This window comes from Ptychodera flava, chromosome 15 (assembly GCF_041260155.1).
Source record: "Ptychodera flava strain L36383 chromosome 15, AS_Pfla_20210202, whole genome shotgun sequence".
NCBI lineage: Eukaryota > Metazoa > Hemichordata > Enteropneusta > Ptychoderidae > Ptychodera > Ptychodera flava.
In genome coordinates this window covers 6,943,721-6,966,119 of record NC_091942.1, presented here as the reverse complement: position 1 = coordinate 6,966,119, position 22,399 = coordinate 6,943,721, and the positions used below count along the sequence as shown (strand labels likewise).

At 40.4% G+C, this 22,399-nt stretch overlaps 3 protein-coding genes across 3 annotated transcripts; 2 read left to right on the top strand and 1 right to left on the bottom strand.

The window, feature by feature from the left end:
* The first annotated feature begins 132 nt into the window (after window positions 1-132).
* On the top strand, window positions 133-5,538 carry LOC139151038 (tektin-4-like). The gene is made up of 7 exons (XM_070723562.1): window positions 133-250; window positions 421-1,004; window positions 1,524-1,594; window positions 2,244-2,387; window positions 2,931-3,153; window positions 3,685-3,839; window positions 4,494-5,538. Exons 2-7 carry the CDS (start codon window positions 432-434, stop codon window positions 4,708-4,710), a joined length of 1,383 nt encoding a protein of 460 aa, XP_070579663.1. The 5' UTR covers window positions 133-250; window positions 421-431; the 3' UTR covers window positions 4,711-5,538.
* Window positions 5,539-6,813: 1,275 nt separating this feature from the next.
* Window positions 6,814-11,661, bottom strand: LOC139151041 (NADH dehydrogenase [ubiquinone] 1 beta subcomplex subunit 10-like). The gene is made up of 4 exons (XM_070723566.1): window positions 11,484-11,661; window positions 10,768-10,906; window positions 9,810-9,949; window positions 6,814-7,231 (listed from the first exon to the last, which is right to left on the bottom strand). The coding sequence occupies exons 1-4, from the start codon at window positions 11,554-11,556 to the stop codon at window positions 7,116-7,118; spliced, it is 468 nt and encodes a 155-aa protein (XP_070579667.1). The 5' UTR covers window positions 11,557-11,661; the 3' UTR covers window positions 6,814-7,115.
* A 632-nt stretch (window positions 11,662-12,293) lies between these two features.
* LOC139151039 (large ribosomal subunit protein uL3-like) lies at window positions 12,294-21,311 on the top strand. Its single transcript, XM_070723563.1, is given in 9 exon segments — window positions 12,294-12,612; window positions 13,169-13,293; window positions 13,295-13,338; window positions 13,738-13,873; window positions 19,242-19,428; window positions 19,684-19,946; window positions 20,254-20,349; window positions 20,586-20,705; window positions 21,181-21,311. Coding segments are annotated over 9 exon segments (1,323 nt in total). The 5' UTR covers window positions 12,294-12,308; the 3' UTR covers window positions 21,229-21,311.
* Window positions 21,312-22,399: the final 1,088 nt, after the last annotated feature.

The following is a 22,399-nucleotide window of genomic DNA, read 5'->3' as shown; positions in this document are numbered from 1 at the left end:
CGGGGTACTCTGACATGCACATGTATTCCCTTTTCCCGACTTGCCGCGAGGGGGCGTCTGCCGTCGCGAAGAATGAGAATAAGCCAATCAAAGTGCTTAGAGGGTGTGACGTTTCATTTGAGAACAAAAGAACGTCATCACCCTGACGACTACAAACAAAACGTTCCTTGCGTATCGCTAGGGTGCCCTAGGAACACAACACACCACTTACCATACTCGGTGAACCAGCCGTAGACATCTGTATCACCAGGTTTGTATGAATTTATTTACATCATTTTAATTGTAAGTTATAGTATATTTTATCATGGACCGTCTTGAATACTGTTCACATGAGAATAAGGTTGTTTAGAGCCAAATAGGATGGATGTTGTAAAATTCTGACATGAACTCATGAATTATGGTTTTTGTCGTACCCTGTAGGACAGGAAAACATGGCTCTCCTACTGTCTAAAGAGAGGACTCCTCCCATGCCCCAACCCTCGGCGGACGCTCTCCGTTCAGGTACCATGATAGAAAACGAACTCGCCGCCAGTGTCGCCAAACTTAGCACTCTGAATGACAGCGGAGTCACCGGCCTGGCGACAGGCCTTCCGGCTTCACAGGGCTTCAGGTCAGCGAAGCACACCCCAGCCGAATGGAACGAATCGAATTACCAGAAATACTACCAATCCTTCTCCGACCGAGATAACGCCGAGAGGGTCAGATACGAGTCCAAGCAGACGGCCAGCGAGACTGAGGCACAGACACAGCGAACGCAACAGGACTCTACCAAGAAACTGGAAGAACGAATTCACGACATACACTTCTGGAAGGAGGAGCTGAATAGGGAAATCGAAGAGGTCAGGAACGAGACTGATCTATTATGTGCTCAGAAGAAGAGACTTGAGAATGCGCTGGACGCCACTGATATCCCACTGATGATCGCCCAGGATAACCTTAAATGCAGGGCCAGGAGACAAGAAGTTGATTTAGTCCAAGACAACGTGGAACTTCAGTTAAACAAGGTAATTGACAACACCCTGTATTGGCACGAGACACAATCACATCCAACTGCAAGCCATCCTCCATAATGATCAATTCACTTCCCAACCATTGTTTTGATCCTTCCACAATGTGCTTTAATTATGCGGTACACATTAACACAACAGAAACACGCAAGTGTGAATTTGAAAACGTTATGATATATCTTAACAAAGTCATTTACAGATTGTAAATGGCACCTAAATTCCAGTTATGTTGACATACGATCCAGACTTGGACTACCAGTGGGTTCATGGTTACTACCTCAATGGTCTCTTGATGCGGTATCACACTTAAGTGTCTGGATAAACACACAGATTTTATTGATTAAACGGTATCACCATCTGAGTGTGACAACCATGGAAAAGGGTGAAAATCTGAGCAACTGGTGGAGATATTGTCATCAGCAATAATTATAACATTTTCTCGACCCTGGCCCTTACCCAATTTCCTTTTTATCTAATATTATTAAATATATCTGTATATTTTCCTCTCTCTTCTAGGAAGTTGAAATTATCATGAAAGTTCAAGACCTGCTACGGAGAACCATTGCACAAACAGATAAGCAAATCAAGTAAGTCCCACTTGTCCTATCTTGTTTACAAAATAACTGCTGATCTTGAAAGGTATATCATGCTACCTGGGTGAGATTCACAAGAAAATGGTGACACTGGTAAATGATGAAACACACATTTTGAACTTCTTACACTTGTACAGGAGATGTATCATTTATGTGTTACCAGAGAGCATCACTCTGAAGTGAAATATATACTCCATTCTATACTGGAGTTACATCTTGGTTCATTAATTAAGTAGGCCATGATTTTAGAAAAAATTATACAGTCAATAGTGATGGATTTCACAGCTAAATCTCTGGAGTTTCTTTTGGAACTCTAACATCTTGAGAGAAAACTTATCAAACTCTCTGTATTATTTGAAGTATGATTCTTTGGGTCTGTTCATCAGCCTGGACAAAATCCATTGTCTCTCTCTGCTCAAAGCACCATAAGTGGTTAAACTGGTCGTAAAGACTGTGAATAAGCCAAGAAGTTGGATGAATTCCTTCACAGAGAATGTTGTAGCCAAGCAACAATGTCAGTTTAAGTCACTACAGACAGGTACAGTCATGTGATCAGTGTGCAGTGTTTGTTGAGAGTCTGTCAAGTTCAAATGTTTAAACCAAGTCCACCATTAATGAATGCTTGAAAATCTCTCCCCTGTAGATTGAACCGTGGTGCTAAACACAAGCTGACGATGGACTGGTCGGACAAACTTGAGGCTTTCAAAATCGATGAGAAGTGTGCAAGCTTAAACAACAACTCCACAGATATCCAGTACCATGAAGGCTCAGCTAGATTTGAAGAAATGTAAGTGGTTACCATGGCTACCAAAGTTTGCATAGTACACAAATTAAAATGTGCACACATGAATATAACTGTTGACAGTAATGAAAGAATTCAGTTACCAGCCTGGGCTGGCCTTTTTGTCTATGTACGGTTGCAAAATACTTGTTAGTGAGCAAGCCTGCTGGCTGAAAAATTATGTACATGTATAATGATTGGTCCAGAATCAATTCATCAAACCTAGTCTTTTTTTTTACATTTCGGTGAATTTCTGTATGTAATTTCATTCATAAGAATGCATGTGTGGGTCAATCCAACATAATATGTGTATGGAGCAAAGTATTGAGACTAAATGATGAATGGTATATTCTTAAGATAAAAAGATGGTAAACCTAAATATTGCTGTACAATGTCAGGTTGCAGAGCAAGTTGTCAAAAATGCCCAAAAACCATATTCAGTATGTTAGAAAATTAATGCACATGTACTTACTGATGACAGAAAATGAGTAGAACAATGTAGTTTTTTTTTCACTTAATTACTGACTTTTTCTCTTTCCATGTCTACAGTGCATCTGATCCGGAATCCTGGGCACGCTTCTCCCATGACAACATTGTCCGCGCTGAACATGAACGCATGGCATCTATCCAGCTCAGGAATCTGATCGACAACATCCTGACTGATACATCTAATGATATGCGTGAGCAGTGCAACACTGTGGACACTGCATTTGCTAAGAGAGTTGAAGAGGTCCACAACTCCCTGACCCAGATGCAGAACCATCTCAAGAAGGTATGTTTCTTACTTTAACTGCTTTTGGTTGATGGGTCAGTGGTTTATGATCTACATCGCTACCTGATACTTGCAAGAAATATTTTGACAAGTGCAATTGAGCTGAAGGAGACTATAGAAAAGAGAATAGCCAGCAGTATGTAAGATTCATATGTTGATCACTGTGGTTAATCTCTTGATAAATGTCCTTTGCTTTCAAATCTATACTGCTCTATGGCCACTTTTATATTTTGTTTTGTTCCATCGCAGTTTTCTCTGACACTGTTGTGTGGATCAAAATTGAAGTTTCGAGCTGTACATGCTTTTGATGGTAAACTGTTTAGCGCATGACAGTTGTTCACAATTCTGTCTTGGTCCCTGCATGGAGACTTTCCACAACATTTTGCACAACCAAAAGTGATTCTCGGTACGGTGTGAATGTAGCAAACAAAGCAAAAATACTGAAACAGTTGTGACTCACACACATTTATGCCTTTCTGTGGTACAAGTTGCTTGGTTTCCGAGTCAAATTTCCTCCTTTTCTACACGCAGACCATTGATGAAATTGCTGACATGGAGAACAACGTAAAGATGCTGAAACAAGCCATCAAGGATAAGGAAGCTCCAATGAAGGTTGCCCAGACCAGACTTTATCACAGGACATCTAGACCTAATGTTGAACTTTGCCGTGACCCAGCTCAGTACAGGTGAGCACCTTGATGTTTATGCATAGCAGTAGCGGTATTTCATGTTGACTTTGTGTTACAGAGTGCTCATTTAGATCCTTGGGTGAAGGTTTCATAATGAACTTTAACCTCACTTTTGACACAAAAAGTTCAGGGTCAAGTTGATGAACAATGGTTGTGGCCAAAAGTTTTGTTTGATAATGCATTGCAAAAATTATTCCATGCAATCTGAGAAAATCATGATGATGCTGTCTGTTAACATATTCTCGTAACAAAAGAGTATGCGTTGAATGTGTCATACACCAACACCAACTCTACTGTCAACTTTGGTCACAGGCTTAACCCTTTGAGCATTGTAATTTGCTCCCGCCAAATTTTAGTGCAAAATTTTACCAATTTTATGAATTTTTCTTTAATTTTTTGATGTTTGACCAAATGGACATCACATTTCATATGCTACAGTTTTTTCTCAAAATTTGGGCAAAATTTGAGAAAAATTGACTGGGGTTTATTTTATAAAGGGGACAAAAATAGACTTTGGCGCTCAAAGGGTTAATGAGATATCAAGTACAAGGAGATGCTGCCTTGGTATTACATAAGGGTGGAACCACATTGCTCATGGTGTGATTTCACACCTGATGCCACAAACTGACCTGTGTCTGTTACACTTTCCAGAATGATTGGAGAAGTCGGTGAAATCCAACAGTCCATCGACAACTTGACGCAGAAGCTGGCAGAGTCCGAGGCATCACTGAAGGATCTGATGGACACAAGAATGACCCTGGAGAAAGAAATCTCAGTCAAGAAGAACAGTCTCTTCATCGACAAAGACAAGTGCATGACAGTGCGTACCCGCTACCCAACCACATCAAAACTCGTAGGATACCAGTAAATAACAAAAAAGGAACAAAACCAAAAAAAGACGATTAAAACCACCAAAAAACTATGAAACATTGCAGGATTAAGTGCAACTTGATGGATAAAATGTCATATAAGACTTTTTGCAAAAATCTTGAAGCAAACTTACTGTATATTGTGTTGGTCAATGTCATTTCTGCGTACATAAAGGTTTTTGACAGAAAATATGTATAATACTGTAAGCACGACTCAATAGATGATACCACAAGAGCTTTGCATGTTATTTCATATGCAACTGCCACACTTATCATGCACACAAGTGCATTACTTAATAAAGGACGTGTTGCTGCATATTGCATACTCAGCAGTTTTGACTGTTGCGTGTTGTAGAATAGTGTCTCTATTTAAAATGTAGTTAGTCGCAAAGGGATGGGGTGGGGTAAGTAAAAAAGCATGTCTTTTTTCAAATCCGGGGACTTATTTTATTTACACTGAGTGCAGTGAGAAAATCCACATGTTTACGTACTTCTCAATTTTGCATGCACCCTTTCATACCTCCAAAAATATAATCTGTGGAATTGAAACGTGACTGCAACTGAAGGAGACTATATTAACATTGTACTGATTTTATATTGCTGGATACTGCTTTTTCGCACCAATATTTGACATTGAATGCTTTAAAATCTGGCAAGGCTCAACTGAGAAACAAACACAGCTTTAGTGTAATACAGTTGTTGCAGTGAGAAGTCTGAAACCCGTCCATGCAGATTTTTTTTCTTAACTTTTTTTTCCAGTATTCCATTTAAACTCTAGTGTGGATTGCCATGTATGAATTTTAAATAAAGAATATTTGTGTTAACAATTGTTTCAGTGGAACTCATTCTGCCTTCTTCATTCCTCTCTGCATTTTATTCCCTTCTTGATAACAATCTATGGAAAGTGCCAACTGGTATTTTCATACTTTGTCCTTGACTTTGCTTCAGGGCATGATGTGCAATATGTAGAGAATTACATTTTGCTTTGCAGTCCAAAAATCATTGTATACATTTGACAGCAGAGAATAGTAAAAATTTGACAACTGGCAAATACAATTCACAAATAACAAGACAGCTGCTTATACTTCATGTTCATATCCTAAGCTCCAAGCATGGACTGTAAATTAAATTAATGTCAATTTCTTTATTTTATTGATAATCTGATATCATTACCCAGAAAACAGCTGTAGCTCTACACCTACAGAACTTCTTTGATGTTGTTGACGACAAGTGCTTCATGTCCTCCTTTTCACATATAATAATACCAATATTACTGATTGCATGTGAAAACAATGCAACTATGTTTCAATGCGCATCTGCCTGTCATAGAAACTATGCTTGACACATGAAACAAGCAACAAAAACATCAAGAACTTCACCCATGGGGGAAGTTCATGCAAGTCACAATCATTGGACATTTTAGAATTCATGACCCTAATTGACCTTGCATCCATATGATGTTGGTGGTATGGAGAACAGGTATTCAATTTAGTTTTCTTTGTAAAGTTTTCCTTGAAGTTACTATAGTCTTCTATGTGTATGGTTGGTAATTCCAAGAGTACAAATCAAACGTGTGGATCCCTGAGGTCACCAAGATTGTTCCTAGAAATACAATGTACTTTTAGAGACATCAGATATTTGTTAGGAATTGCCTTTTGGCAAAATGTGGAAGGTATTCATCAAAGTACCATATGTCAAGTAAATATGGATTTCTTGAAAGGGAGAACATTTACTAATGGGAACAAAGCCTTTACAAACTTCACTTATGCATCATATATGGAGGAGAGTTAGGGACACCTCTGGAATGGAAGATTTGCCATACTAGGATGCTAGTACAATCGGCACCCTCTTTACGGCATAAGAAGACGGAATGCCTCAAGTGAGGACTATTCCAGTCTAGGGAATATCATGGCTGACCAATGAACAAGAATATCACACTGCAATACCAAACTGAATAATTCAACCATGTGTGGGCACTCTGGCACTCAGCGACCTCTGACCCAGAGGTCACAGAGCACCCGCACACAGCTGAATCTTTCATTCCAACCTAAAAACATACCTCAATACCGTGAAGCAGTCGAACTGAATGCTACCAACAAATGTTTACTTTTAAACACTAATTATTTATTAAACCAACTCTCCAAACAAATACACATCAACTGCTTTGCGCTAGATTTCAATTTTCTCTAGCTGGAAAGCTGAATAACATCACACACATGTAGATCAAATTTTTCAAATGATCTTTCCTTCTGACATATGCCTACATAGCTTCATAGTTGCAAATGTTAAATTCAAATCAAACAATTTTTAGTTACATTTACAAGGCGGCCTGTGGTTCTTGCTTGGCCAGTAAAACCTTAAAGTATATTTCAGTTTGTACAAAACTAGCATCTTTGCAAATTCTTCAGTCATCACTTGATGATTTCTTGGCCTCTTTAGCTCGCCTCCTCTCTTCTATCATGCGATGCTTTTGTTTCATTAGACATCTCCTGGCTGATCCAAAAGCACCGAGTTCACCATCTGAAAAGTTAAAGGTTATTTATAGCATAAAATACTTTGTTCTGGAGATCGACAATAATCAATCATATTTCACAAATAAACAAAATGACCATGAAACAATGTCTTTTGGTAACTTTATGGTATGCAGCTCTGGCTAACAGAAAATGCAACTTTTATTTGAATGAAAGTCATGCTGACAAAGATGTGCCATTACCATATACCCTTCAGAATAATACCACTAGTCACCTCTCCTTTAACCCCTTTCCCTGCCGAGCGCCCTTGTCCGTTATTCTCCCAAGTCAGTAGAAAACCGCCCCATAATATGTGCCTGCAAAAGATTGGCTCTTCTGCATGTTATCCTGCCAGGCATTTTGGCAGAAATCGCCCATTTTCAGGGTAGTTTTAGCCGTACTTATACGTGTTAGACTACGATAATTTCTACATGCCCGTAGACAGGGGAAGGAGCTCAAGGGTTGCTGCAGAAAAAAATTGAGGTCACCGGCTTTGTTTGCCCCTGGGAGTGCGTCATTTTATTGCCGTTTCATGTTTATTTTTTCGGAAATAAACTCCTTCAGTATTACGCACGTCCGCTAGGCACAAACATCACCTCACTCGTCTGTTAGTCAGAGACCCTGAGGGTCGTGCTAGGGGTGCAGAAGCACCGTCAAACCTGTCTGTTTCCCCAGGGTAGGGTCAATGAATACGTACCTCCAACGACTTGGCAGTGTAGCACAAAAACTACGTTTTTGCCGTTGTATTAACGACATGGCTGAGCCATTGAAGCACAGCTTTACGTAGTTTAGCCAGCTCAGTTGGGAGTTGGCTTACGAGTGTTACCGTTCATTACTGACTTAATCGAGTGGTCCTCAGTCAGGTACGGGTTTGTACCGACATGCTGTGCGTGCTGGCTGCAGCTAACCAGTGATAACCAGTCACTACACCCAAGTCTTCAGTTCACTTTTGCGATGCACGGGTGCAACGCAATATGCTTCCATTGTTCTAGCCATCGACGTGTCCACATGCCTGGCAGCCATATTGTACTGCTAGCTGGTTTGCATAACAAAAGCAGTCCCTGCTAACTGCAGGCGGTATCCCCGTAGCATATTGACCCTATGTCCCTTTTGAATTCTCTGTACGCAAACAGCGTACGTAGTTACTAATGCGTCGGCAAGAGGATACGTTTGCCTGCAAACCAGAGCCAATACTTCGGACGATGGAATAAATAAAAAATCCAAAGCTACGTCCATTGAATGGCACGGCCAAGGCGGTGAAGGACGTTGCCTGGCTTGAACTTGCAGAGCTGAAGCCCAGCTTAGTACGTCGGACACCAGTTTGTAATGGTATTTCCGAGTCGTTCATATCCGTTCCATCGGAGGAACAAGTCGAGCCGTCCCGTCAAAAATACGTTCTCATTTTCAGTCACGCACAACTGAATAAGTGACTTTCGTCTCGCACCTCGGCATATCTGCCAAGTCGTTTGCAAGAGGTAGCCTTCTAGATTAGCATTGCCGAGTTGGTCAAGTTCGGCAGCAATCTCTATAGTGCCAGGCAGCCAAGTACGTCCAACTCCGCCAGAAAACGTCACCATGCTATCCTGCCAAGTCCGCTAAAAAGCGGTAAAAAAAAACCAGCCCCCTCGGGTGTGGGGGACTGGCGGACAGGTTCTGCACCTTTCCCTGTCTATCGACTCCCTGCGAACCCATTTCGAGGGGAAAAGGCGTTCCTTGTCAGAAAACCTCTCCTCGGATGACCCCTAAACGCACAGGGGATAGCAAATCGTAGTGACGTCGACTTGGCAGGAAAGGGGGTACCCAAAAAGGGCCCGATTTCCACCGGGTTGGGAGAATAACGGTCACCAGTGCTTAGATTCTGGCTACACCGAATTTCAAGCGGATTTTCACCGACTTGGCAGGAAAAGGGTTAATTAATGTCATGGCAACTACAAGAAATTACTGTTACCTATCGAACTTATGAACTTACGTAATTCTATCAGACCTGATGACAGAATAAGTATCTAACCATTAGTTGAATTTTCAAAGAGCGCTGAACTGTTATGTTAAAAACGTTCCATTCAGTATGGTGGTACTTAGCAAATATAGCATGAGAGATACTACACTTTTATACAGGCCAGTGATGTATGTCGGGTGTGCCTTCATTTTACTGTGGTTCCCTTGTGATATTAAAGCATCAGACAAGCGCATCACAGAAATTTGACAATGGTTCCTGACACATTTACCTATGATCCTTAACATGGACAAAGACACGCGTAAAACATGTAAATATGGCCCACTGGTGGTCCGTGGATGGCTTTATATGAAAGTAAACACTCTGTAGTGACCTTGTTTTTGTGTCATTGTCAATTATTATCATGTTCCAATATATAATTTGATGGTTCCATTCAACCATACGACACAAGCTGTTATTGTAATGTATGCCAGGAATGTTTATGCACTGTTTGGAGCTGAGTGAAGTTCAAAGTAAATCAGGTTGTAGAATGCTGCTATGACAACAGGAGCAAATGACAGGATTCATACTCTCAACTCCTACTTTCCATTCCATACATACATACAGCCATGCAAAGCAAACAAATGGCACTTACACTTGGTAGCATAATGCCCAGCTTCTCTATCGTACTGTTCAACTACTCCCTTACAGTTCTGCAGAGAACTTTCCTGTTCACGAGCCCAGCAGTCCTCCATGCGTTTCCTCAGAATCTTGGTGATTTCTTGGTCCACTTTTCTGTAATATATTGCAATATTACATAAATGCGACACATGCTAAACGATGTAATCATTTCCCAAAATTCTTCAGTACTTCATTTGGCACACAGTCAGATGTGATTGTACTACTACATTAATACATGAAGACTTTTTTCAAATGTAGATACATGACATATACTAATAACACAACTTCTTGCAGTGTTGTGCCATCATTTCGTGCAGCAATGAATTCCTAATAAAGACATGGATAATTTATAACTACAATATCTTGCCAAAGAAAGAGTATAGTATACATTCACTGAAATGAATAGATGAAGGAGATCACATCATTTAAGATCGAGGGACACTTTAGATATCGTGCGTGATAACTTTCAATATAACAGTTGCCACATGCAAAGTAACACAAGGCTTTTTTTTGTAATTTCACATGCTTAAAGTACAGTCTATAGCAATAAACAATGTTTGAATTCATAACTACAGCAAAGAATATGGAAGATTCTTCCTGTTTCTTAGAAACATGGGCGGCAACAGGAAAGAGCATGTGCTTTGACAGGATTAAAGGAACAAAGTCGGCCATTTTCATGAATTTTGTTTGATGCAAGATACTACTAATGAAACCATCGCAAAAATGAATTAATGGTTTTGACCATTCATTTTCACGATGGTTTCATTTGTCTAAAACCAAAGTCGAATATATGCATGGTCACCCATTCATTCAGTATCTTTCAACATGTCAAACAATATAAGTAGTATCTTGCATCAAACAAAATTCATGAAAAATGGCCGACTTTGTCCCTTTAAATACCTCAGGCCTATGCCTACAAAATATGACGCTACCTGTCTCTCTTCCACTGCATGTCAGCTTCATATAGACACAATACATCATTCACATCACACTCATCTATCGTGGGCACACGTCGATAGTGCTGATGGTAATAAAAGTATCTGTTCTTCTTCTGTTGCGCTTCGATTTTTTCTAATTTCAAACGGACAGATTGAGATGAGGGTAACAAAATTTGATGTATATTTGTTAACCTGTGCAGCTGTGAATATTCTGTTCTCCTGATACAAAGACACTCCATAGAATTTAGAAATAAGAAACCACTGCTGGCCGGATACCAGCACAAATCACAGACTACATGTGCGTGCAGCTGCTATACTTTATGCATACATCACATCCAGGTGATTTAAAGCTGAGAACATGACATATAGAAGCGACTGTCTATGCTACAATTTTGTGTCTACACTACAAATAATATGTATGTATGCATGTATGAATATATATAATTATATGTGTATGCACTGTATGTATGTATGAGGGCGCTCTTTGGAAAGAAACGTTCCGAAAGTTTTTTCTTCTTATATTAAAAGAAAACAAAACCGCGTTTTAGCTGTAGAGTTGTCATCAGCTCAAGAATAAAATCAGCACGACCAAGTTTCCACCGGCAATCAATGATAAAGTTGTGATTGGATTTCGAGCTTTCAAGTTGCACTCACTTGCAGAACTGAACTTGAAGAGTGAAAACTAGTGCATCATGTAAGAAATTGCTCACCTCTAAACCACGTTACCGGTGCATCCACCGTGTAAGAGAACGCTTTGATAAGGTTATCTACCAACTCGGGCATTTTGAGGGAGGTAAAAACCCTTCACAGAACGGTACGTGTGGATCGCTAATTTCAGGGCACGGTGTCCCTCACAAGATGGCGATCTTTCGCACCTCTGTCTGTAGCTATTATATTCATGACGAAATTTAAATGCAAGAGGTCAAATAGAGACATAATTTAAAATATGTAGAAGTTTATAGTACAATGTATAATGTAGAAGTAGCTTACTTTTCTAATATGTTCACTTTTACCGATAATCAACAATGTGGATATTTTTGCATCACGATCGAGGATAGAGGTCTATGAGCCTCGTTTTCAAACTCTTTCGACCTTTTCCCCTCCATCAAATATGGTAGGTAGACGTGTATTTCATAGATGTCCGGAATCGGCAGAAATCTCCCCAAAATTTTAAGCATCTGTGCCCATTAGCAACTGTAAACCTAATATAAAGAATAAGTGAATTGAATCATGGCGTTATTCAGGACAATAGAAAGTATTTTAATGTGATTTTACCAAAATGAAATAGGCACTTCACGTTGCCCATGCTGGGTAATGTGGCATTGTAGACAGCAGTTACCTCGTGGCTTATCTCTTGCCAATATATGTCTGATGTAGACTCATATTTGTGACTTGTTTAAATGTCAAATAGTATCATTCCAGATTCAATCACTTTTTGCATATTTTTAAAACAATTTCACTCAGAAATGTCGTCTTTTAACAAAAAAAGCGGCGGACCATTGAATGTTTCAGTATGTTACTAGTACTATAGCAAAATGGTGTTAAAATCTGGTACTGCCGCCTCAATGGTGTATCTCTGTAACCAATTAAACCGCAGTCAGAACCATTCATTTCATAGTTCATCACCTGTTGTGTGTATTATTCAGAGTCACCGTAAGTTCTCTGCACCCCGCCACGGGTCCCTGGGATTCTTACCACGCAAGAGGAGCAAGAGACACAGGGGTAAACTGAAGGCGTTCCCCAAGGATGACCCATCAAAACCATGTCATCTGACAGCATTCATGGGATACAAAGCTGGCATGACACACATTGTCAGAGAAGTAGACAGACCAGGGTCAAGTAAGTATGACACTGATAACATTCAGGAACCTTGCGCATGGGACCTCATCCAAAGGTGTTTCTTCATCCCAGTGTTCCCTTTAAGGTTTCGAGAGGGTGTGCAACTTGAGATACGCCTGATTGCCTCACAGCTGGGTCCGTTCATGTATATGCTAATTAATTGAGGTACGTCACAACGTACAATGAACGTTGGTGGCAACTGCGGCGCCAACAGGCGCTAAACTCGAAACGCGGAAGTAAAATCTACGCTGAGATCGCACATTTCTCCCTGAGTTATCGTTTCCAAAACTAATACTGATTGAAATGACTGAGACTAAAGTTGAGCAAAACATGAAATTTCACTGCGAGAGCAGTCGGAGACACTGCGCAATTAGCGCGCAAATAAGCTTTAGCAGGAACACTGTTTGGGTGTTTTACATAGTTGCAAATGTAGTGCTGCAAGTGTTTGCTATACATACTTCAGTTACTTTTAGGGGACTTTTGGGGATGAGAGACGGATATAATGAGTGTTGAGGTCTTATCTAAAGGATAATTTACTAAATATTCCTTTTAACAGAGGTAAATAAGAAAGAAGTGGTGGAGGCAGTTACAATTGTTGAAACCCCGCCATTAGTGGTGGTTGGAATTGTCGGGTACATAGAGACACCAAGAGGCATGAGAACACTGAAGACAGTGTGGGCTCGAACATCTCAATGAAGAATGCAGGCGTCGCTTCTACAAGAACTGGTAAATATTGAAACCCCGGAGTCTTGTATGTATACTGAGGCAACTTTCAAAGGGGTGATTTTAAAACTGTCAAAGAGTTTTACTGTAGACTATGTATGAAAGCATTTCAAAACTTGTTGCAGTACATGTTGGAAATTTCAGTGTTGATGTAGAAAGGTAAAGCCTTCCTGTAAGACTTTCAGTGTTGATGGAAGATGCTAGTGCTTAAAGTTCATGTAATGTTATTTATGACATTCATTGCTTGTATGGAAGATTGAGTGTGAAAGGTGTGCACGAGGATGGCCAGAACAAGATACACTGTGTTTCCTAGATAGTAACCTGTCTGCCTTCACAGTCATGGGTCTCCTCTCATATCAAACTATGATGAGACCTGTCAGCTCTTCTGTTGAACCAAACCAGGTACCGTGCTAAGAAGAAGGCATTCACCAAGGCTTCAAAGAAGTGGGCTGACGATGCTGGCAAAACCGCCATTGAGAAAGATCTCAAAGCTATGAAGAAATACTGCAAAATCATCAGGGTTATCTGCCACACTCAGGTAATTTCTCACTCACATGATATATTGTAAACATAACATGCTCTACTCCATACGAAATACAGAACTGTTGAAAATTTTGCCCGTGATAAAAATTTGTGTACCCCAGGTGACTTCATTACAGTGAGCTTTGTTCATTATCATGATACAATTGTAAACCTATGAAAGTGTTAGTATTAACAAAATTTCTCACTCTGAAATGACTGTACCCTGCAAATGGTTGATTTCTGCAAGAGTTTTAGCTATTATCTATTATATCATACCTGTATATTGATGGTGCAAATACAGAGATCTGATTAGTCAAGACTTGTTATGAACCGTGGTGTATTCTCAACATACCACAGCTGGTATGCGTGCAAGCTCTGAGCTAGAGCAAAAATCCCTTTTTGACGTTCCATGCCAGAATGTCAATATACTGTTATGAAAAAATAGCAATAAATCACACCCAGAACGGTATACCACTTCAGTGTTTCATCTAGAGAGGGGGATGGGGGGATTCCCCCTCCGTTGACATGTTGGCACCCCCTAGCAGTGATCTCCCCAGGATTTTCTGATAGAGTGGTGGCTAATTTGCATAACACAGCGTGTTCATTTTTAGCCGGATGCCGGCCAAATTGACCGGCTACTTTCGTATTTTGGCCGGCTACTTTACAGCACTGTTTTCGCTCTCTTGGCCCGGAAATTCTGGTTTTGATAACAATAATCAGAGTTCGCGTTTACGCAAAAATCGTGCGTATTTACGCATTGAAATTGACTCTCTACGCATTTTTCTCATCGTAATGCGTTTTCTATACGCAAAGAATAACACCGAAAGCACTCTCCACGACTAAGCTTAGGCGACAACCAGACGAAATTTGTTGCAACACATTTCTGTCAATCACTCATTTTGTGTGGAAAGTTTCGGATTCTCTGGGCGTTGTCTGAAAAATCGGCATCGTAGTCCACACGTTATCACGTTAGGCACGTTATCATGTCAGCTGTGCCTATGAATTACGTTGCTAATTTTCAGGCGAGCGATAGTTTCTGAAACTTATGACACAAAGTGAGTGATTGACAGAAATGTTGCGACAAATTATATAAGTGCCAACCGTGGCATTATGTTCGCGTCTCGCTGTTCCCAATTTGATCAAGCGCACATGCAGCATGGCATCGAAGCAGACAAATCTGTTTTCTTTCAACTTTGCTCTACGAGTCCGTGAAAAAAATGATTCATCGGTAGAGCTCGTCGGAATCCCGATAAATTTTGAACACTGCAGAAGTGTCTGGATGGTAACTGGTCGTTCAGGCACCAAGTCGTTTCGGCCCAAGTCGTTTCGGCCTCTCACTTTCCGGCCCAAGTCACTTCGGCACTGCAACCCAAGACGTTTCGGCATCTGTGTTTCGATTTTTTTTCAAACTATTCAGTAATTGACTGATCCGTCATATTCGTAAGCGTGACCTTTGCGTTCTGACCAGTACTTTATGTGCATTTTGTGTGAATTTTGCCGTGCTGTTTCGTCACCGCTTTCAAACTTTTGCCGTGTCGGCGGCTATTGATATCGATAAACTTGTGTCACAGATTTGAAAATGATATGAAGTTTTTTCTTACGGTCTCTTCCATGTTCTCACAAATATTAAGCATGTACGTGAATGTTAGTTGACACTGTACTTTTTAGAACTTTGATTTGTAAGATTACGCTCCAGCACTAGTTCCCACAGGTAGCCTTCAGCGGTGCCGAAACGTCTAGGGTTGCGGTGCCGAAACGTCGGACAAAGGGCCTGAAATTCGAAGGCCGAAACGTCTTGGGCCGAAACGACTTGGTGCCGAAACGTCCAGAAACCGTCTGGATAAGCTGCCATAACTCTAACTTTTGGGTTGCCCGATGTGTTTTGACGGTCGCATGTCTAACCTTCGCTTTTATGTTTCAACATTGTTCAAGTTGTTTGTTAAACTGTTTACATTAAAATAATGATACATCATACAATCCGAATATGTTGTGTAGGTTTATTCAACGGCACATTGTATTTTGCAGTCAGTTTTTTCATCAATCGAGTGCGGAAGTGAAATTACGCACTCAAATCCAGCCATTACGCAATTTTAGCAGAGTAATGCGTATGCCGTACGCGAGGAGAAAAAAGTCACCGCGAACACTGATATTAGATTTTTTTGTGGTCTTGCAAGCCGCAGATAAATATCAGAAGTGCCGATGTGGTCTATATGTAGTCTAGCAATTTACGCGGTGAACTTGTTGCTATCACTGTAGTACCGCGATCAGCGAACGTGTTGTACTACACACTGGGCATCGCTCTCGAGTTCAACCTCTCTCGCCCGATCACAGCCCGAATTATTCCGACGTTCACATCGGGTATAGCCAAAAATTGGACTAACATACAATTACGTTATGCCCGCGAATAGCCGACCATTTCCGAATGAAGCCGACTTTTGTTTCGCTCAAACGCGGAAGAGAAAGTCGACGCTTGAGAGCTTTGGTTTTCTCCGTTAGGGTAGGGCCCCGGGGGGGGTACCTGCCTCTGAGAAGTGGTAGGGGTGTACGGCCGCACGTAAAAAACCCGGGGCCCATTTAGACCTAAAATCTCGTTATTTTAGGACCCATTTTAGACCTTATGACCTTTGACCCAGGTCAAAAGTCATAGTGTCAAAAATTTGCAAAAAGTAATCGGGTAAAAAAGCAAGCATTTGTGCGACGAGCTACCGGCAGAGCTTACCACTATACTGCATTACGGCTTTGTTGTTGCTGGCCAAGCCATGATTTCCGAAAAACGTATTTGGAAATACTAAAAAAATTGAGTGAAAGAAACTATCTTTCACCCTCACCAAAGTTTATCCAGCTTCTGAAATTATCAGTTATCTGCAGTTACAGTCTGACTGGTGGTTTTTAAAATAACTACAAGAAGCCTCGCCGTTCGTCAATAAGGCATGCTAGTTTTCCCACGGTCAACTGTTATGATAGTAGTAGTAGAGCACACTTTGTTTCGATATTTCTATTGGGCAAAATTCTTCAATATATGGAGTTCTGACCATTTATTTTGGCTAAAGCCAGGGGGTCTCTTTAATGGTTCCCCGGGTGGTTCCCCTGCCACACAAACAGATATCGATGCTTATTGAGTGCAGCTCAAAACCCTGTGCTAGGATGACGGGAACTGACAGTTGGAATTTGTTCTTGTGTGGCACTCAAAATCGACCCCATTTTAGACCCTGGTTTACTGTGAATTGATACCCCCATTTTAGACCAAGTTGCTGAAATACCCCACCCCATTGGGCGGCACGTATACATATTGGCAGTAAGAATACCCCCCCCCACGTAATGGAAGTACCCCCCCCCCCCCCCCCCCCCCCCCCCCCCGGGGTAGGGCCTAGTCTGATGGGTTTGGTAGGTTTTTGATCAAATCTAAAGCGACCACAAGTTACTGAGTCTCACTGTTCATACTTTCGAAACGCCATGTCAATCTATCCATGGTCGATCACGATGTCAGTATTCAACTCAAGTCGATCGACATGGCGCTTTGTGGAGGGGCTGTGGTTGTGTGCATGCGGAAGAGAAAGTCGACGCTTGAAAACTTTGATTTTGTGACTTTGTCTGTTGGTTATGGGAGGTTTAGGTCAAATCTAAATAAACAAAAAATTACTTGGTCTCACTTTTCGTACTTTTGAAACGCTACGTCGATCACAGTGTCAAATTCAGGTCGACCGATATCGCGTTGTGTGTACTGTGTTACAATTGACTATCAGTGTAGTACAGGCTGGCGTTCAGTGTCGTTATAGTTTGAGGTTTTTAACAAACATGAACACTAAAATTTAGCTCTCTTTTTCAATTATATTCAACATCAGCAAAAATCAATAATCAGCTCGCGGATCACTGAAAATTGTGTTCCTACAATTCATTTGAATAAAACTCTTTGATTTTACTGTATCTTCAATCAAGTTATTTAAATCAGTAAAACACTTTGTACAGCCAGGCTGGTCAGGATTCTAGCGGATCGTTACCTGGGTTGTGAAAACCCTAGGCCCCATTCTACGATGTATTTCAAAATGTTTGTTCAAGTCATGAGCTAAACATAATTCTACACAACAGTCTGGTGAAATTTTGCTATTATCCTTGTCAACTGAATGTAGTTGACAGGCCCAAGTGATATCAAATTAATTTTTCTGACTTTTTTTAAAACTTTATCCCTTGAAAACATGTTGTAATTGGCAATGATAATGATTATTCTGTATGCTGAAACGGTCTTTAATACTGTACAAGAATGCATAAAATTACTCCAAAATGTCTTCAAAATTTAAAAATTTCTTGCCCACCCCCGTCCCTGAAACCCTACCCCTTTGTGTATGTTGAAATAGCCTTTTATACACTGTATAAGAATGCATGAAATTGCTCAGAAATGTCTTCAAATTTAAAAATAATCCTTAACACTCTCATGCTGAAATGGTTTTTCATACAGTACAATAATGCATGAAATTACTCCAAAATGTCTTCAAATTTTAAAAATTTCTTGCTTTCAGGGAGGGGACCCCCTCCCTGAAACCCTCCCTCCTGTGTGTATGTTGAATAGCCTTTTATACACTGTATAAGAATGCTTGAAATTGCTTAGAACTATCTCCCCCCCCCCCACCCCTCCCAGGGAACCTGGTTGCACACATTAGCTAACCGCCTACTTTTCTGAATTTTCCACCTACTTCAAAAATTTTGAGAACCCTGATAACAATAAATGCAACCGTTATGGTAATGAGTTTCTATTGTTTACCAAAAATTATAGAGTGGCGGCCACCACTCTATAATAGATCTTGGGAGAACACTGCCCTAGTAATTTGTCAAGGGGGACCAGCCCCCCATGAAATGTTGGCAGTCACACCTTGGAGATACAAGTAGAACACATGAACTGGTGAAATCCCCACCTAAATTTTCTGGTAAAGGGGAAAATCCCCCCTGTTGATGCCATCCTGGATGAAACACTGCCACTTTAACCAGTTCACTTCATATATGCATTTGCTATTGCTCATGCATATATGTCATGAACTGGTCAAAATTTCATGTTAATACTGTCACTGAGTGTGCTTTATTGCTTAATGAACCCTTTTCCTGCCAAGTCCGTATTTCACCATCAGGTCAAGATGGTTAAAATTAATGAACCACAACATATTCCATATGGTGTATTTTAACATAATACTGTACATTTGAAAGCTGTTGAAAACAAAAAATGCTGTAAACTTGATTTTTTTGGACTAAAGATGCTATAACAGACCAAGCCAAGTGGGTGAAAATGTCATGTTTTGGCTCAATACCGCTTTTTACTGACTTGGCTGATACTGTCTGGCAGGAAAAGGATTCATGTCAGATTCTTCTAATGAGATAAAATTTTGTGAAAACTGTAGATGCGTCTGATGAACCAGCGCCAGAAGAAGGCACACATTGTTGAAATCCAAGTGAATGGTGGCAGTATTGCTGATAAAGTGGACTGGGCACGTGATAAGTTGGAGTCTCAGTTCCCTGTTGAAAATGTGTTTGGCCAGGATGAGATGATTGATGTCATCGGTGTCACCAAGGGCAAAGGGTTCAAAGGTAAGGCACATTTGCATTGGTTCATTTCCCTATTGGCAGAGTAGGTACGTGTTGTTGGTTGTATGAAAACACTGCACTCATGACAGGTGATGATAAAGCATGGATTGTGCATTTATGCACTCTGAGTACACAAATGCTGATTTGTCCATGTTGCTGCCTTCCTTCTGATGTCTTTTCTTGAAAAAAAAAAATTTCCATTTCAAGCTTTTAACAGCACAGTCAATCGTTATGTTGCTCATTCTTGACATATTACAGGTGTTACATCACGTTGGGGCACCAAGAAACTTCCTCGCAAGACCCACAAGGGTCTGCGCAAAGTGGCCTGTATCGGTGCCTGGCATCCAGCCCGTGTCGGCTATGGGGTTGCCCGTGCTGGTCAGAAGGGGTACCATCACCGTACAGAAATCAACAAGAAGATTTACCGTGTAGGCAAGGGCATTCACACCAAGGATGGCAAAGTCGTCAAGAACAACGCTGCCACTTACTATGATCTGACTGACAAAAGCATCACACCAATGGTAAGTATTTTCTGTTGCTGCTCTTCACATATTAGTTGAAATGGCCTTATGCCAATGGGCTGTTAAATGATGGCCTTTGAAGTTCAAGTTTAACCTTTACCTAATGTTGCACAAAAGTTGCCTATATCATTTGCGTTGGAATCCAGTGTATATTGGCTATAGGTTGCCAATATGCTGGTCTAAAGGGTTATCATGCGAGGTGTATACCATTCTTAGTCATCTGCTATGTATAAGAAACCAATGATATTGCAATAATGTGACAATATCTTCTGAAGCAACTAAAGGGAATATCAACTCTACTTTACAGGGTGGCTTTCCACATTATGGTGAGGTGAAGAATGACTTCCTGATGCTCAAGGGATGCGTTATTGGTCCAAAGAAACGTGTACTGACACTGCGTAAGGTAAGTAAATAGACCCTAAAATTCGTTGCAGGTAAAAAATAGTACATCAGAAATTATCCAGAGAAAATGGCAACTATTTTGTAACATGAAGAAATGCACATAATTTCCGCAGGGTTGTTAAGACGTCATAACGGCAATGGAAATTTTTGTGTGATTCTTGTGTCCATAACATCTTGTGTCAGGTCACAGATTCCTGCATCTTATTGATGTATTGATTTTTATTTTTATGTTCACAGTCTCTGCTGACACAGACCTCACGTAGAGCCACTGAGAAGATCTCCCTGAAATTCATTGATACATCATCCAAGTTTGGACATGGTCGCTTCCAGACACACAATGAGAAGCAGACTTTCATGGTGAGTGCAACATGCATTTCAAGTCAACTTCTGATATCCCCATACCCACACCTAATATTGAGTCACAGCCATGAATATTGTCCATACACCATACATGATAACTGTGAAATCTTCACAACGTTTACTAGCCCAGTAATTGTGATGGACACACTTCCACGTCATGAAAAACACCTGATCTCATAAAGATTGAGGTAATTGCAGCATGCAAAGGCAATGATTAGAAGACAGCAGAAACATTACAGAGGTTTCATGCCCAAAGATCAACAACTAACAACTACATTGTTACCAATCTTGACAAACATGTATTTGAGTCCCCTGATAAATGATTAAAACATTTGTGTATACTGAAAAGATAAAAAGTGGCATAGTTCACATCCATCATACCTCACAAAGGTACAATAGAATGGTGCAGCAAAAATATCACTCTTTGCAAGTGCATTAATACTAACTCCTACTTTTTTTTTTGCTCTTACAGGGTCCACTCAAGAAGGATAAGGTCAAGAAGGAAACCGCTGCTTCCTAAACAACATTGTTTACTATTAATGGCTACTCCAGTTCTGTAACTTGTCAAAGGAGCCATACAATAAAACAATGTGACCTGTAAAATGAGATGTCCTGTTTTTGGTTTGAATGTGCAAGTGTGAATTGGATAGAGATTTGTCTGAAGGAAATTCAAGGTGTATCAAGGAAGAGCTTGTACGTCTAAAGTATAAAATGCCCCATGAAAAGCTGTCTTTCAACTTTATGTTATGACTTGTTGCCATTCCAGTCTTCCCCTCCAATGAAATACTTTCATAAAACAGTAGTATGAGATCATTGAAAATTACAAATGACCTCAAAAGAGATAAAACTGCAGCAAGTGTGAAGGAATACAGTAAAAAATTGGCCGACTAGCGGGAAATACAGTACTCGTTAAAATAAAGAGCAAAGTTAAAACAAATACAGTAAAATACTAACCGACCAGCGGGAGATAAAACACTTGGAAAGCAGAGACTTGCTTTGCAGGTGTTTTATCTCCCGCTGGTCGGTTAGTATTTTACTGTATTTGTTTTAACTTTGCTCTTTATTTTAACGAGTACTGTATTTCCCGCTAGTCGGCCAATTTTTAACTGTATGAGATCATTGGTTTGGCATGCGGTGTATCCCAGTACCTAAATGCACAGAGGAAGAAGTTACCCTCATCACAACTTCCCCCATTTCAGTTCCAAAGAATTTACACAAGTATGTTCTTTCAACCAAGGTTTGTTTTGTTCATCAACTCTAGTAATTTGCTGGACAAGAACCCACGAATTTCAAATGTTGTCCGACTAAACTGGTTGTATGTTAAAGCATGGAGGTAGTAGAGACTACCTCCATGGTTAAAGAGAGGAATGTTGTGAGGGCCATAGACCGTTTTTCCTTGTACACCATTGAGGGCGCCATGTCTTTCGGTTGAACCACGGCAGATCTTTGTCACTGAAGGATACAGACAAATCTTCATGTCGTTATCGTGTAATGTACTTCCACTGCTTCAATAATTATGCTGTCAGAGTTTGGAATAATTTCAAAATAATTTTTGAAAAAAGTTTTTTTGCTGTAAAATTTATCGACATATCCTACCTTGCTCTACAAAGAAAATATAAGTCTAGCATTCATTCAGACAGAAAGGAAAATACAATTCAGGATTTTCACGTGCAGAATAGAGAAAAATAGAG